This window comes from Dryobates pubescens, chromosome 22 (assembly GCF_014839835.1).
Source record: "Dryobates pubescens isolate bDryPub1 chromosome 22, bDryPub1.pri, whole genome shotgun sequence".
Classification (NCBI taxonomy): Eukaryota; Metazoa; Chordata; class Aves; order Piciformes; family Picidae; genus Dryobates; species Dryobates pubescens.
Genome location: NC_071633.1, coordinates 3,949,757 through 3,965,229, shown reverse-complemented (window position 1 = coordinate 3,965,229; position 15,473 = coordinate 3,949,757). Strand labels below are relative to the sequence as shown.

Sequence of the window (15,473 nt, the reverse complement as noted above, 5' to 3'; positions counted from 1 at the left end):
GGACTTCTACTCATAGAATCACAGAATTGTCAGGGTTGGAAGGGACCTCAAGGCTCAGCCAGTTCCAGTTCCACTGCAGGGACACCTCACACTACAGCAGGTTGCTCACAGCCACATCCAGCCTGGCCTAAAAAACCTCCAGGGATGAGGCTTCCACCACCTCCCTGGGCAACCTGTGCCAGAGTCTCACCACCCTCATGGGGAACAACTTCTTCCTAACATCCAATCTGAATCTACCCATTTCTAGTTTTGCTCCATTCCTCACAGTCCTACCCTACCTTAAAAAGTCCCTCCTTAGCTTTCTTGTAGCCCCTTTCAGATACTGGAAGGCCACAGTAAGGTCTCCTTGGAGCCTTCTCTTCTCCAGGCTGAACAACCCCAACGCTCTCAGTCTGTCCTCATAGGAGAGCAGCTCCAGCCCTGTGCTCATCTGGACATGCTGCAGCAAATGGAGCTTTGCAGGAGTCAAGCAGCTGGAGCTATGTCTCTTGAAATGTCATCTCTAACACACTGGGTAGGATTTTTTTTTTCCATAGCAAAGAGCAGAGCACTACCCAGGCATGTCACAGTGTCACACCTAATCACCAGCTTTGTTAAACGAATGGCTGAGGCAGAGCAGGCACGGGTATTTATTGCTCGACCCACCAGGTCACTGCAGCTCTTACTCCTTACAGAAAGGAAGGAAACACTGGAGAAAATCAGACTTGTGGGAGTGGGTACTGAGCAGCAAGGCATCTATGGGTAACATATAACCCAGGCCATTACTTTTTATGACTTTTATTATGTTTACTGCAGGGTGCAGCCCAACTGAACTCATTAATTTGGCAATTATACAGGAAAAGATAAAAAAGGGTCTTAGGCTTTGACTTGCATCCAAACTGCCTCCAATGACAGGCACTGCATCACCATCCCAGCGTTGACAGAGAGAGTGGGAAGCAGAGAAGGTGATACATTAACAGACATACTTCCACCAGGGGAGGGGAGGGGAGGGGAGGGGAGGGGAGGGGAGGGGAGGGGAGGGGAGGGAAGGGAAGAGAAGGGAAGGGAAGGGAAGGGAAGGGAAGGGAAGGGAAGGGAAGGGAAGGGAAGGGAAGGGAAGGGAAGGGAAGGGAAGGGAAGGGAAGGGAAGGGAAGGGAAGGGAAGGGAAGGGAAGGGAAGGGAAGGGAAGGGAAGGGAAGGGAAGGGAAGGGAAGGGAAGGGAAGGGAAGGGAAGGGAAGGGAAGGGAAGGGAAGGGAAGGGAAGGGAAGGGAAGGGAAGGGGTTCAGTTCGGAAAGGTTCAGAGAGGTTTGGTTTGGAGAAGAGAAGAGAAGAGAAGAGAAGAGAAGAGAAGAGAAAAGAGAAGAGAAGAGAAGAGAAGAGAAGAGAAGAGAAGAGAAGAGAAGAGAAGAGAAGAGAAGAGAAGAGAAGAGAAGAGAAGAGAAGAGAAGAGAAGAGAAGAGAAGAGAAGAGAAGAGAAGAGAAGAGAAGAGAAGAGAAGAGAAGAGAAGAGAAGAGAAGAGAATTAGAAAAGGGAAGGGAACAGAACAGGGGAAATGAATTCTGAAGGTCTTCTGTTTTAATGGCCTTAAAACCCATTTGGGATGAGTGTGAAGAGGATGTGGTCATTTAAGGAAATTCTCTCATGCCCCTCTATCAGTAAATGCTCCACAGTGTTGAAGCACAATTTACTCCATTTTTCTTCCAGGATTTACTACTCCTACTTCTCCCTCACCTGAAGTCTACAGCTCTCCAGTCTGCAGAGTTAGACACAGAGCGCCCATCTTGCCCCACATGAATGCCAGCTCTGAGGAAAGCTTTTAAGGCAACACCACTGTTCCAAATGACAAAATTTTGGGCCCCAAATTTCCACCTCCAGCTCATGAATATTTCATGGGAGTCTCCTGACAAAAGGCCAAACTGCCTCGGTTGGCAGGGGAGGTCCATGGGCACTGGGTGCACAAACACAAGCTGTGAAAATAAAAAGGAATCATTTGGCATCTGCTGCCTGTGTGAGGAAGTGCTTGGAGCAGCTCTCTCTGGCAGGGGCTTCCAAACCTTCCATGCAGTGACGCAGATCTGTGCAGTGAGATGGGGGAATGTGCCCAGCCTTTCAGGCAGGAGCCTGGTGAATATGAAACAGCTCCTGCATGTCCCAGCGCTGCTGCCTCCAACTGACACCGTGCTCGCTACCGCAGCCAGGGAGCCCTCTGAATTCTCTTAGCAGAGGCTCCAGTGTGCTACCCTGAGGATGCAAACTCTCCTGGGTGAGAGGGAGACTTTGCAGTGAGATGGGGGAATGTGCCCTGCCTTTCAGGCAGGAGCCTGGTGAATATGAAACAGCTCCTGCATGTCCCAGCGCTGCTGCCTCCAACTGACACCGCGCTCGCTACTGCAGCCAGGGAGCCCTCTGAATTCTCTTAGCAGAGGCTCCAGTGTGCTACCCTGAGGATGCAAACTCTCCTGGGTGAGAGGGAGGCTGCAGTGCATAGTTAGTGCTAGTCTAAGCCACTGAACATCATCCCTACTCCCCAACAGTGACCTACTTGATAACGCAGTGAAAGAAGACAGAAGGAACATGGAATCATAGAACAGTTTGGGATGGGAAACAGCTTTAAGGTCATGGAGCCCAACTGTTGTCTAACTCTACCAAGTCTGGTGTTGAACCATGTCCCTCAGCATCACATCTCTGCCTGTTTTCAACATCTCCAGGGATCAGTATTCAACCACTTCCCTGGGGAGCCCATTCCTGTGTTTGAGAACCCTTTCAATGAAGAAGTTTCTTCTAATGTCCAACCTAAACCTCCCCTGGTGCAACTTGAGACATTTCCTCTCATCCTATCACTTGTTATGAGGGAGAAGAGACCAACATGGTACAAACTCAGTAAGATGTTTTTTTTCAGCCTGGGGAATAGAATGCTCTGGGGAGACCTTAGAGCAGCCTTCCAGTACCTGAAGGGGGGGTCCAAGAAGGCTGCAGAGAGACTGTTTCCAAAGGCCTGCAGTGATAGGAAGAGGGGCAATGGTTTCAAAGTTGAGAAGAGTAGATTTAGATTGGCTGTCAGGAACAAGTTCTGCATCATGAGAGTGTTGGACCACTGTAATAGATTGCCCAGGGAGGTGGTTGAGGTCCCATCCCTGGAGGTCAGGCTTGACAAAGCTCTGGGCAACCTGATCTAGTGGAGGATGTCCCTGCTGACAGCAGAGGGGTTGGACTGGATGACCATTGGAGATCCCTTCCAGACCATACTGTGATTCTAAATTCAGCAAGCCATAAGGAAATGAGGTGGTTCCTGGGAGACTGCTTCATCACCTGTTGACCCCATTTGCCATTACCAAGGTATTGATTTTACCCAAGGTCCTTATCAGAACCATTTCACACCTCAGTCCCACTCCCTGGACAACAGATTACAGTCAGATACTAATCCACAACAGCAACATTCAGGCAAGGAAATGACATTGGTATGTGGTGGAAATAAGGTAGTGTCCTGGCAAATTACTTACTCTGGGGATGATTCCGGGGTTAAATTGGACATCTCCTCTGGAGTAGGTACTGCCCATGCACACACAGCCAAAGAGAAGAAGAAGAGAAATAGATGAGTCAGCCAGCACACCTTCCATTTTCTGCTCATATCCCACTGAAATGATTCCAGTGCTGCCTCTGCAGCCAGTCCTGACACTTGATGGTTGGACATGTCTCCAGATCACTGTACCTAATGAAGGGCTGCATGCCAGGGCTCAACCTACCCGTCCTTAAATCAGGATGTGATCTTGCACTGGCTTCAGTGCTTCCTGGTTCAGACCCTACCACCATGCCTGTCTGACTGCTTTACAATTGCTTCAGAGCCCAGAAGGATGCAGCTCAGCTGCTGCAATTCCCTACAGTTCTCTGACCATCTCAGATGGTCCCTGAACAGTTTGAAACCTAACACTTCCATGGCTGTAGTCCTCCTTTCCCATGGGATCCCTGTAAAACCCCTGGTGGCTGCTGACATCTCAGGATAAAGCAGGTGACTTTGGGTGCCCTTTCCCTGAATACAAAAAGCCACCTGGAGCTTGAAGAAGAAAATTTTGCACATCTCAACACTCTAGAGACTCCAAAAACTGAGAGAGGCCAGCAGATATGAAGCCACTGATTGTATAAAGGAGACTCTTCCACTAATTACCAAAGTAGGTTAAAAAAAGAATTAACCAAGATCAAACAGGCTGTGCATCAGAAGGACAACTTCAGGCTGTTGCCACCGGCCAGCTCTTTCAGAAGAAGGCTCAGCCTGTGGCTGTGGAGAGGCATCAGAGCACAGCCAGAGGGGAAATGGCAGAGCCCTGAGTCCATTGGCAAAAGGAGTGGAGAAGCTGAAGATTTCTTGTGTTCTAAGAGCCACAACAGACACAATGAAACTGCAGGGCCAGGGTGTGAAGAGGGCTCAGGAGATGCTGTTGGAGCTGGTGCAGCGCTGAGACAGAGCCTGCTCCCATGGGCCTCGGGTTAGGGCTGGCTGAAGCTCTCACTCTCATTTTCAATACCAATACTCAGCCTTCAGTAGAGGAAAGGTGCAGAGCCAGAGAGAGCTATCGACTTGCTACCCAACGCCTGCCCAGACCAGAACCATCCCCGAGGTCTGGGTGAGTACTCACCTTGCAATTTCCGGCGATGGAAGCGAGGAGACCCCAGGAAACTATTCTTGATGGAGTTGAGCCGTGTCCTCCAGGGCATTCCTCCAATGCTGGGGCTGGATGGTGGTGTTGGGTTGGGTGTGCCTGCTGGGCTCTCCTTTGGCGTATGGACAGGTGTCCCCTTGGGGGTAGGGAGGGGGCTTCCCCTTGGAGAGGGGTGAGGGGTGACCTGTATGATGGGGATAGATTTGGTGCTCGGGTCAGTACTAGAAGGGAGCAATCTAACAGGAGACATAGGGTTGGTCTGCACTTTAGGAACGGCCAGCTGCGGGTTGAAGCCGGCGGCCGGCGAGCGGCCCTGGCCGTGCTGCACAGGGCTGTTCTGGGAGGAGGGGGCGCTGGCATGGCTGGCGGGCAGTGGGTTGGATTTAGTAGACTGGAGTGGTTTTTCGGCCAATTTGCTCTTGGATGGCAAAGTCTGCGTCTTTGGGTTGGGCTGAAGTGCTGGCTTTGGTTGGAGCACATGTCCAGGCCTGGAGGCGTTCCTACAAGCATCAGGGTCCAAGGAGACTTGGGGTCGGGGAGAGAAAGGGAGGTCGGAGGTCTGAGGGGGGATGAAGAACTTTCTGATAGGCTACGAGACAGAGCGGAGTGTCCATGCACAGCAACCACAGTGAGGCACGCACAGAGCGGGCGAGCAGAGAAAGGAAAGCCAGAACCCAATCCATCCGAGTCACAAAGATGCACCATGTCACGAGGAGACACGAGAGATGGAGGTGAAGGGCGGGGGGAAGGGAGGGGGGAAAAGTGGAGGGGGAGGGAGGAGGGGGTTTTGCAAAGAAATGAAAATAAAAACAAACAAACCACGAACAAACAAATGAAAAAACAAACAAACAAACAAAACAAAAACAAAAGACATGCAGTTAGCTGGGAACACAGCATAGTAACAACAGCAGCGGCGGCAGCAGCAAGAACAACAGTGTCATAACAGGCTTCATCATCCTAACCAACCACGTGTTCAGCGAAGGAAAACAACAGAAAGAAAAGAAAAGGAAAGCAAAGGCAAAAAAAGAAAAGGTGAAAAGAAAAACCAAACCACAAACCAAAAACCAAAAAGTACCAAAAGCACCAAAGAACAACCAACCAACCAACCAGAGCAAAGAAAGTAACCGAGAAAGAAAAAGAAACGAGGGAGAGAGGAATGCCATCTCTCTGGGATTGTTCCGATTGCCCTGCCGTGAGAGGAGCACGATGCTGTGGGGAGGTGAGGGAGGGGAAGAAGAGCCGCTCAAGCCACAGACGAATTGAGATGTGCCAAGAATGGGACCGCCTCTTTCCGCTCCGAGCGCCCCTCTGCGGACCCGGCAGGGAGATGAGACCCCCGGAGAGGTGGGTGTGTGAAACAGACGGCGATGCACACGCCGCTCAGAACCTCTTTCCTTCCTCTTCACCCCTGGCCCTGGCTAATGCATGCCCTGGGAGCAGCCCCCCGTGGAAAGAGGGGCAAAGGGAGAGTGATGCTAAGTGGGCACGCAGCTCTTCTCCCCTGGCCTGGAGGTGAAACCGCCGAGAGAGTTCACTTGGGAGGCTTCAGAGCGCAAACCACCACCACGGACCACCACCACCGGGTGGGTGGGTGAGTTGCAAACAGCTATGGCAAAAGGTTCAGCGAGGCCTGACATATTTGTTTAGGCTGGGAAGAGGTGGGGACTTCCCATCAGACTTTATGCTTCTCCTGAAACATCCCTCACGGCATCGAAGGGCAGCTGGATAACTGGGATTTCTGTCATAAAGTCACAGCAACATTTGCCACTGAGTCCCAATGCTCTGGAGGGGGTGGGGAGGTGGGGGGTGGGGTAGGGGTGAGCCATTTGTGAGACACAGTTTAAAAAGCAAAAGACAACCAAAGTTCATAATCCATCACTGAGTTACCAAAAGGGGATTATGAATTGTTTGGGTGGTTTTTTTTTTGCCCAAACAAGAACATTTACATCTTAGAGGCCTTTTGAGAAACCATTTGTATGTTGACAGCAAACAGCAATACACAGACTTAGGAGGGCAGAAGCCTTGTGAAGGGGCATTAGCAAGCTTAAAAAAAATCACATTTAAACCAGAAGAAATGTCCTTACAAGACACTGAGGTTAACACCTTAGACTACAAGTACTGGCAGAAGGGGAGAACCAGAAATCATCACTTGAGAGCTTCAGTTTTGGTCTGTGCTTGGATTCTGGTTTCTATCAATTATTGCCTATTACAAATTATCATTATCATATGGATTAATTTGTTATCATGTGCCACTCTCAACACCTAAAAGCTGTAATCAAAACTGTCCAGGCACCCCATGCCCATGTAACCATGCCTCCAATCTCAGTCCTAGGGAAGCAGGAGTGGGGTGGATGGGGTAGCACCCTGCTGGGAAGATGAGGCAGAAATGCATTTAAGACTTCATGCCCGCAACGGTTTGCACCCAGGTTTTGCAGCTGCTTTGAAGAACTTAGGGTTTGGCCACCCAAATGAAAAGAAGATCAAAACATCTGTATCCTTATGAGGATTGTAAAATTAGTCCCAAGTCTGCCCTGATGGTAAATTCTGCTCTGGACTCAGAAAGGAAGGGGAAAAGCTGAGGGAAGTGGTGAATTTATGGAAGTCCCTACCAGCAGCTATTAACCATCTGGGCACCAAAGTAACCAAAGAACACCAATGGAGAAAAGTCAACAACTGCTGACTGCAAAAGTCTCCTTGTGACTTTGGGTCTTATCTATATGATGATTTGAGGAACAAACTTGAAAGAAATAAAGTCAACTTCAGCTCCCACTTTAAGCCATTCAGACTCTGAAGGGACACCATTAGTTACTACATTTTAAAGAATGAAATGAAGACCAAGTTTAGGCCTTGGTCTTGGTATTTCAACTGGGGAACACCACAAGCAGCATCTTGTGAGATTGAAGCACTGTGTCAAATTCAGTTCCTCAAAGAACTGCACCTCAGCAGTGCTTAGGGTGAAATGTGTATTTGCTTTTAAATGTGGGTTCTCTGTCAAGAATCTAAGGGGCTATTAGAAGGGAAGGATGCTTCAACTGAAAATGAGTTTTACTCCAACATTTGCCTTTAAATGTGGGTTCTCTGTCAATAATCTAAGGTGCTATTAGAAGGGAAGGATGCTTCAACTGAAAATGAGTTTTACTCCAACATCTGCTTTTAAATGTGGGTTCTCTGCCAATAATCTAAGGTGCTATTAGAAGGGAAGGATGCTTCAACTGAAAATGAGTTTTACTCCAACATCTGCTTTTAAATGTGGGTTCTCTGCCAATAATCTAAGGTGCTATTAGAAGGGAAGGATGCTTCAACTAAAAATGAGTTTTACTCCAACATTTGCCTTTAAATGTGGGTTCTCTGCCAATAATCTAAGGTGCTATTAGAAGGGAAGGATGCTTCAACTAAAAATGAGTTTTACTCCAACATTTGCCTTTAAATGTGGGTCCTCTGTCAATAATCTAAGGGGCTATTAGAAGGGAAGGATGCTTCAACTACAAATGAGTTTTATTCCAACATTTCCTTTTAAGCCTCAGATTTGACCTGCCTTAATAGCGTTATGATCTGCTGGTGCAAAAATCCTTTGAAGACTATTTAATCAATTGCCCATTAAGTAACAACAGTAAGATACAGCAACTCTGGAAGAGATCTTGTCATCTTTAGTCTTTGATGTAGTCCTACTGAGGTGTCAGAAATGGATCCCACGAGATCAGTTAATGAGATCAAGATTTAGATTTCCCCTGGGTGCTTATTTTGTGCAGCAAACTCTTTCCACGCTCTTTTCTCAGCACATTTTGCAGTGGCATAAAAGCTCTCAGCCCTCTGCTGTGTTCCACTGCCATCCAGGAGCTCCAGTTCACATTAAGGAAATGGATCTTCACTGGTTCCTGGCACGTTGAAGACTCAGAGGAGACCACAAGCATGGTTATGCCAGTTGCAAAGCAGGGAAACGACTGATGGGAACCCAGAACAGGCTGCAGAAAACAGGCATGAAGCTGGAGGCTTTAGTAACCTCTACACTAACACCCAACAGTGTGTCTTTATGTATAAGAATTACTCATCATGTTACTGGGCAATTATAGTCTTAAATTCTTGGAAAACTGATGTTTTATCTTCATATAGCTTAGATCCATAGGTGCATCCAAACCCTAACACATGGAGTACATACATGGCCAGTGGGGGATGGTGTCTTCTCATGAAGTCATCAGAAGCATGTAGAAATCCTCCCAAGACCCTGAGCCAGACAGTGAGCTAACATGGACTGTCACAGCCCTACAGACTTCCTGATGGGGGCTAGTCCTCTGTAAGGTCTGTGGTCTTGAAGTGACTAATCTGACCTTGTCAGGTACTGGGAATGACTCACTCTTAGCCCTAAAGAAGTTACCAAGGAGAGGGGAGCTTCTGTCACTGGAAACTGCAATAACTTTGCAACAGAGGTACTATCAAGGGTGTTCTGTACACCCACACAACAAACCAGCTACATGTTTTGTGGCTGAGTGGCAGAAGTAGTTGATCATTGGTAGGTAGTTGACAGTATATTGAATAAGGACATGTGAATGCACCTTATTTATAGGGGTTGGAGTCTTCTCCTCTTAGTCAGTCAGCTTCTGACTTTCCTTTTAACTTTGCTAGCCCTCAGATTTGTGTAATTTATTTTCTCTGACTTTATAATAGAGGCTGTTATGAAGCAAACAGAATGCAGCTGAGTGTAACCAGCATGGTTTGGTGCTCTGCTGTGACCTGACTGAAGGTCACTGCGTGAAACAACTCCTGATGTTTGGGCTGAAGCCATGCTGTAACCAGACCACAGCTGGGTATGGCGGTGTTTAGTCCTGGCAATGTCATTCCATGTGCTTATGGGACTGAAGAAGGGCAGGGGCACAGTGAGGTCCCTGCTAACAGCGCAGGAAACACGTCCGTGAGATTCGCTCTGCTTGCATTTGTAAAGAACACTTCCCTCACCACCCACAAAAGTTTCCCAGCTGCCAAGGAAAAACAAAACATCCCAGCTAAGAGCCACAGCTCTGCAGCAGCAGATGTTGAAAAGCATCAAGCATGTGTGAATGAACTGGACCAACAGATCTTGAAGCAACACCACTTACCCTTGGACTGCTGAGAGGACTGGTGGAGAGCCCGGACGATGCTCCGCTGATTGACCGAGACCTGAATGGACACAATAAGGAAAAGAGCCCTCAGAAAACTTGGACAGGTACTAGCCTGGAACACCAGCCACCACAGGCACAGGCATGAAGTGAGGAGGAGGAGGGAGGCTGTCACTGGAAAAGCACAGGACTCTTTCCTTTCACTACTGTCACGCTTTTCAGCTGTCCCACCCTCACACCAAGGAGCTGCTGTTGCTCAGGAAGGATGCTACGATCCCTTTTCCTTAAGGGAGAGGCTACCTTCTTTGTGGTCACCAAGCACATGGAAGCTCCTACATCTGACCTATGCAAGCTGAACTGCTGAACTCTTTTGAGGATTGTGTCAAGAAAGTTGGTGCTGAGAATTCTCTTCTGGCAGACACAGAATGAGATGGTCTCTATCACAGAACAGCACCATGTGCACAAGACATAAAGGCAGGGGGATTCTGCCAGATGTTAAGAAACACTCCCCCCAATCCTCCCTGACCCAGGCACACAATTGTTCCCTCTGTGATGACTTCCCATGGAAATCAAATGTGACATTGGTCTAACCCTTTCCAGCTCCTCACTGATGGATTTCACATCTCTGCTCTCCAGTAAGCTTTCCTACTGTGTCATTAAACAAGCCAGGTCTTCCCTACAGATGATGAGTTCTGGTGGTGGTGGTGGTGACTTCACTAATATCAAGGTAACAGCCCAGGTTCCCTCATATGAGGCCAGCCAAGGAAGGATAAATTGTCCTTCTACATGCTGACAAGGTCACCTGCCCTGCAACCCTCTTATGCTATCCAGCAAAGGCCACCTATGAAAAATGTCAGTGGTAGGACAGCAAAACAAACAAATGTGCCTTGTGAAATGTGCTGAAAGGGCAGACAGGCCAAACCCACAAACATTTCAGCTGCAGAAGTTGTCAGAAGGGAAAAAACAACCCAAACCTCCCTGTGACTGTGAATGAATAAGCCCCAGAGGGAGCTGCCATCTGTCCTTTTTGAGTGCAAAGAAAGTCATCCTGAAGACATTTCATGGGAGAGGGCTTAGCTAAGACCCTCATTGTTCAACCACCACCATGCAACATAACAATGCAGCAAACCTACCAATGCTTTACCTGTCTAGGAGTCATGAAAGCAAGGATTGCCTTCAAACAACAAACAGGAGAAAGTGAAATCCTGCAGATGCTTGGAAAGCAGGGTGCAGGTGTGTGTGGATGTGTCTGGGTGTGCTCACACATGTGTATTTACAGTTGACATAGGGCACAGTTCATCTCAGCTTTCACAGGAGAGAACAGGAATCAAGTTTAGACCACAAACTGTCTCGTTTTACTCTCTTCTACTGTTGTAGAAGAATAAAAGCAAACCATCCCAGTTTCTAAACTGGTCTCCCAGACATCCATTGCTACATCAATTTGAGTAGGAGAGTTATTAAAAGAGATGTGAACTGCAAGAGAGGAGAGACTGAGCTACAACTGAACACCATGGCACGTCCTCTTCTCTCTGTTTGCATCCTCAGTGGAAACTACTCCCTAAGGCTTTCCTTTGTAGCTCAGTCACAGTAAGTAGGTGAAACCCAGATGCCCATTCTCAGCATGCTTTTTTTTTCTGTATTAAACCTAAATTTGCACCAGGAAAATCTGGGACACCCCTTGTATACTGAAAGTCCTCATTTAGGTTCTGCCTTGTCCCTGCTGCGGTCTGCCCATCGCAGTGCAGCAGTCAAAAAGTAGCAGCTCAGTCTTGGCATTCTTCTGCACTAAATTAAACCCAATTTTGTACCATCAAGATCATAAAGGTTCATGCCAAGAAATCTGAAAGGGAGAAGCATCTGCTCCACTTTTGAAAGGCTATTTTATGATGCCTCTCCTAGAACTGAAGTAGCTGAGTGCAACACAGATGTGTCGTGCATATGGGAAGTCCAGGCAGCTAAAAATCCTCCTTCTATGAGTCACCAGGAAAAGCTTCTTCCAAACCATAAATGACAAGAGGAGCCTACAGATCATCTTGGACAAAAGTGGAAGGCATTTAGGTGCCCAGAGATGCTGTTAAACACCTATTTAGGAGTTAAACTCCCAGCAGGAGATGTTCTCACCGACTCTTAATCATGGTGGGAACGTCCTCTCTGCCACTCACCTGGATTCCAGGGTACTGGATTAAAACTTCCCTTTTGCAATTGGATGTTCCCAGTCCTGAATTCTCCCCTCCCAACCCCAGTGCCTCTTATATTTCACAAAAAAACCAGCACAAGCATGGAGGGCAAAACCCATCAGCCCCCCTCCCCACCTCCCACTTCCTTATGGGAAGCAGCATTTGAGCAAAAGGTGTTGTGTACTGAGCTTTCATCCAGCCTAGGAGCCTGAGGTAGGGGACAGGAGAGAGAGTTAGTGTGAAATCCTATGGGAAATGCATTCAGTATCCACATGATTGCTACCAAACAAGCTGGATTTCTGCTGCTGCTTGACATGCACAATAGGTAAGGAGAGAAGTCAGCCCTACAGCGAGTTTTAGTTTGTCCACACTGGAAATTGCATACAGGAGCAGTGGAAAGAGCTTAAAGAGTCCTGGGGTAATTTTAAGTGTTGGGGTGAAAGCAGAGATGGACATTTTCAACACTTCTCCCCTTTACCAGAGTGCTGGTATGGGGTATGACACCCAGACTGGGGAGATCTTCCTGGTCTCTTCTTCAATTCAATAAACCTCTCCAAATTTACATTTACAGATGTGATGTAGTTCCCAGGCTGGCTGTAAAAACCCAGCTCAGTGGCAGGTTCTATACTCCAGTGTAGGCCTACTAACAAGCAGCAATGGCTGATTTGTCCCCCCCCCATCAGGGTCATCAGTTTGCAAAAGACCAACCCACATTCACTGCTCCTGTATCTCAGAGTCAGGTGGACAGAACTGGGGCAGAGCCCAAAAGAAGGGGTGAAAAGGTTGTGTTGGGCTGAAATGCTGTGATGAAAGGACAGGGAATTTCCATTTTTACCCCTCTCACCAAAAAAAAATGGAAGTATGAGGCCCTAGAGGCAGCACATCACTATGGCACACCTTGGGTGATCCTATGTGTGAAAAGAGGAGCAAAACATGTCCTCATCTTATCTCTATGGCTATGAACTAAGGTTATTTAGTGGGAAAATTATCTATTAGTGAGTAACCTCCTAGAAGCCTCTCCAGACATTATAAAGGTCATTGGAAGTATTAAATCTGTAATTATTCCAATAACTTCATGCTAACTGCAGCAATCTAGGAGACTACAAACATTGTGTGTGTGAGACTCATTTTGCTCTGCTTTGTATTCTGTATACCTGGGCACTAACTCAGTGGAAGCCATCAAAAAGTTGTTGAAAATACCAGCAGAAAAGTGAATGCGTGGCTCAGATAAAGAGCGTCCCCTCAAACACAACTGCCACCTTTGGAGACCCAAGAAGAGACTCTTCAGCCCCTTCCAAAGTGACACAGTTGCTTTTCCACGCCTGGAAAGAGGAATTAAAACCCATAAGGGAGCTAGACCTAAGGTTTAGGAGGGAGAAGATGTTAGAGGGGACTCTGAACATAAGGTGGGCACTGGGACCATTGCCCGTTGGACCACTGTTTCTCCCATCCCACAATCATCTGGAGATGTCTGAGCTGTGAAAGAGAGAGGCCAAGGATTGAACCCCAATGTGCAGGTGTGGGCTGTAGTCTGTTCATGAGATGATTTACACTTCAGAGTGTCAAAGTTAGGAGGTCTGCTCTTTTCAAGTAATTTTTCACTCATTGTAGCCAGCTGCTGTCAAAGGGAAGCCATGCAAGCCCCAATTCAGGTCAGCCCAGTGGTGTCTTACTGGTGAAACTGAGCTGGAATCCAGTTTCCAGCTGGTTTCAAAGAACTGCAGAGTTTCTGGAGAGCTGTAAGAGGTGAAGGGCTGAAGCCTCACACTGCTGAGGCGCAGGCAGAGAGAAACACAAGAAGGAAAAGCTCAGCTGACCTGGTGACCGCGCTACACACACAGCACCGCCACGCTGCCCTTCACCCACGCTCATGATCAGGTGCTGCGAACGGGGCATCTGCCAGCACACACCAGGAGAGCACAAGGGCTTCACAGCCAGCACTTGGGTCAGATTTGGCATTGGTTTCATCTTTGCTTTACCAGCTCACAGAAATCTGTGTCACAATCAAAGGGCAGTCGGTACCTCGTTGCAGTCCCAGCACAACTTGCTTTCCCAGCACAGTTTTACCAGGATGCTGAACACAGCCTCTTAGCTCAAGCCATGCTTGCAAGCAGGGGAGCCAGCAGCATGCATGCAGCGTGCAGAAATGCATCAGACTTGTGTCCCTGGGTGCAATGCCTTAGAAATTTTCAGTTGGTATGATTCCATTGTCCAGTTTTGAAAGTCATTCCCACAACATCCAGCCCGCCAGCCTCTTAGATTTGCTTCAAGCATCAATTGGGTGGAATTTGCTATTCCTCTTTGCTTGCTCACTCAGATCAAACCAACACAGGGTATGAGACCCTTGAACATGCCCTGGATTAATATGGTGAGCAGTCAGGCACCGTGTCTCACATCTCCTCACAATCACTCTTGGGTGTCCAAAAGATACAAACTGAGCTTCCTTGCTCCCTATCTAGGGAATGAAGAGAATGAATACCTTTGGTGCTCCACTGTCTACCAGTCCCAACCAGGCAAATAGTACTAACCCTGACAACTCTTACTGGGAATACTTATGCTTGAGTCAGAAGGTCTGCTCATGGTGATAATCACTTGTAAGATGAAGCCTTACAATGAGCACAGGTGTTGGTGAGACCTCTTCCTTTCAGTGCATGCAGCACCACCTTCCTTCCCTGTCTAATTATGCTAAAGTTCCATTTAGAAATGGTTTAGAAAGAATTAATAAATATTAAAGCACGCTGCAAACATGAGAAGTAAATGCTGCTGGTGTAATTAGCTTTCTCAATAGGTACCCTCTCCATAAGCTGCTGCTGTAGTCTGTAGTGATCCATGACAAGGCCTTTATTAAATCATTTCTTTAATAAAATCTTCTCCTTCTGTTAATTATTTATAAATGGAACTTTAATTTGAAGCGTGACTGCATTCCTACTTGTGCCTCTCTCTTCTTTATTGGGGGGGGTGGGGGTGGAAAAAGAGCTTTGAAGATATATCTGTCTCTAGGGCCATCTGTTCACCTCTGAAGAAAACACTGACTAAAAAGAGAGGGAATACCCAGCAGGTTTTGTTAATAGCATGGATGGGATTCAACTTCATCTTAAAAACAAATACAAAAAACCCCCAAACAAACCAAAAGCCAAACAAAAAAAAAACAAACCAAAAGCCAAACCAAACTAAACCAAACCAAAAACCAAACCAAAACCCAAACCAAACCCCAAACCAAACTAAATAAAACCAAACCCCAAAGCAAACTAAACCAAATCAAAAACCAAACCAAAAGCCAAACCAAACTAAATCAAACCAAAAGCCAACCCAATCTAAATCAAACCAAAACCCAAACCAAAACCCAAACCAAACTAAATCAAACCAAAAGCCAAACCAAACTAAATAAAACCAAAACCCAAACCAAAACCCAAACCAAACCCCAAACCAAATTAAATCAAACTAAAACCCAACCCAAACTAATTCAAACCAAAACCCAACCCAAACCAAAAACCAAACCAAATGAAATCAAATCAAAACCCAACCCAAAATAAATCAAACCAAACACCAAACCAAACTAAATCAAACAA

General features: G+C 47.2%; 1 protein-coding gene across 10 annotated transcripts in view; it reads right to left on the bottom strand.

Moving 5' to 3' along the window:
- The window catches only part of BRSK2 (BR serine/threonine kinase 2), a 432,580-nt gene that overhangs the window by 30,539 nt on the left and 386,568 nt on the right, over positions 1–15,473 (bottom strand). For 8 of the 10 annotated variants that reach the window (XM_054171641.1, XM_054171642.1, XM_054171635.1 and 5 more), the window contains 3 exons: positions 9,728–9,788; positions 4,614–4,821; positions 3,483–3,531 (listed from right to left, as the gene is read on the bottom strand). In XM_054171641.1, coding sequence (XP_054027616.1) covers positions 3,483–3,531; positions 4,614–4,821; positions 9,728–9,788 — 318 coding nt within the window. Of the gene's footprint in view, positions 1–3,482; positions 3,532–4,613; positions 5,227–9,727; positions 9,789–15,473 lie in introns of all 10 variants that reach the window. The other 2 variants (XM_054171633.1, XM_054171634.1) reach the window with 1 other exon arrangement.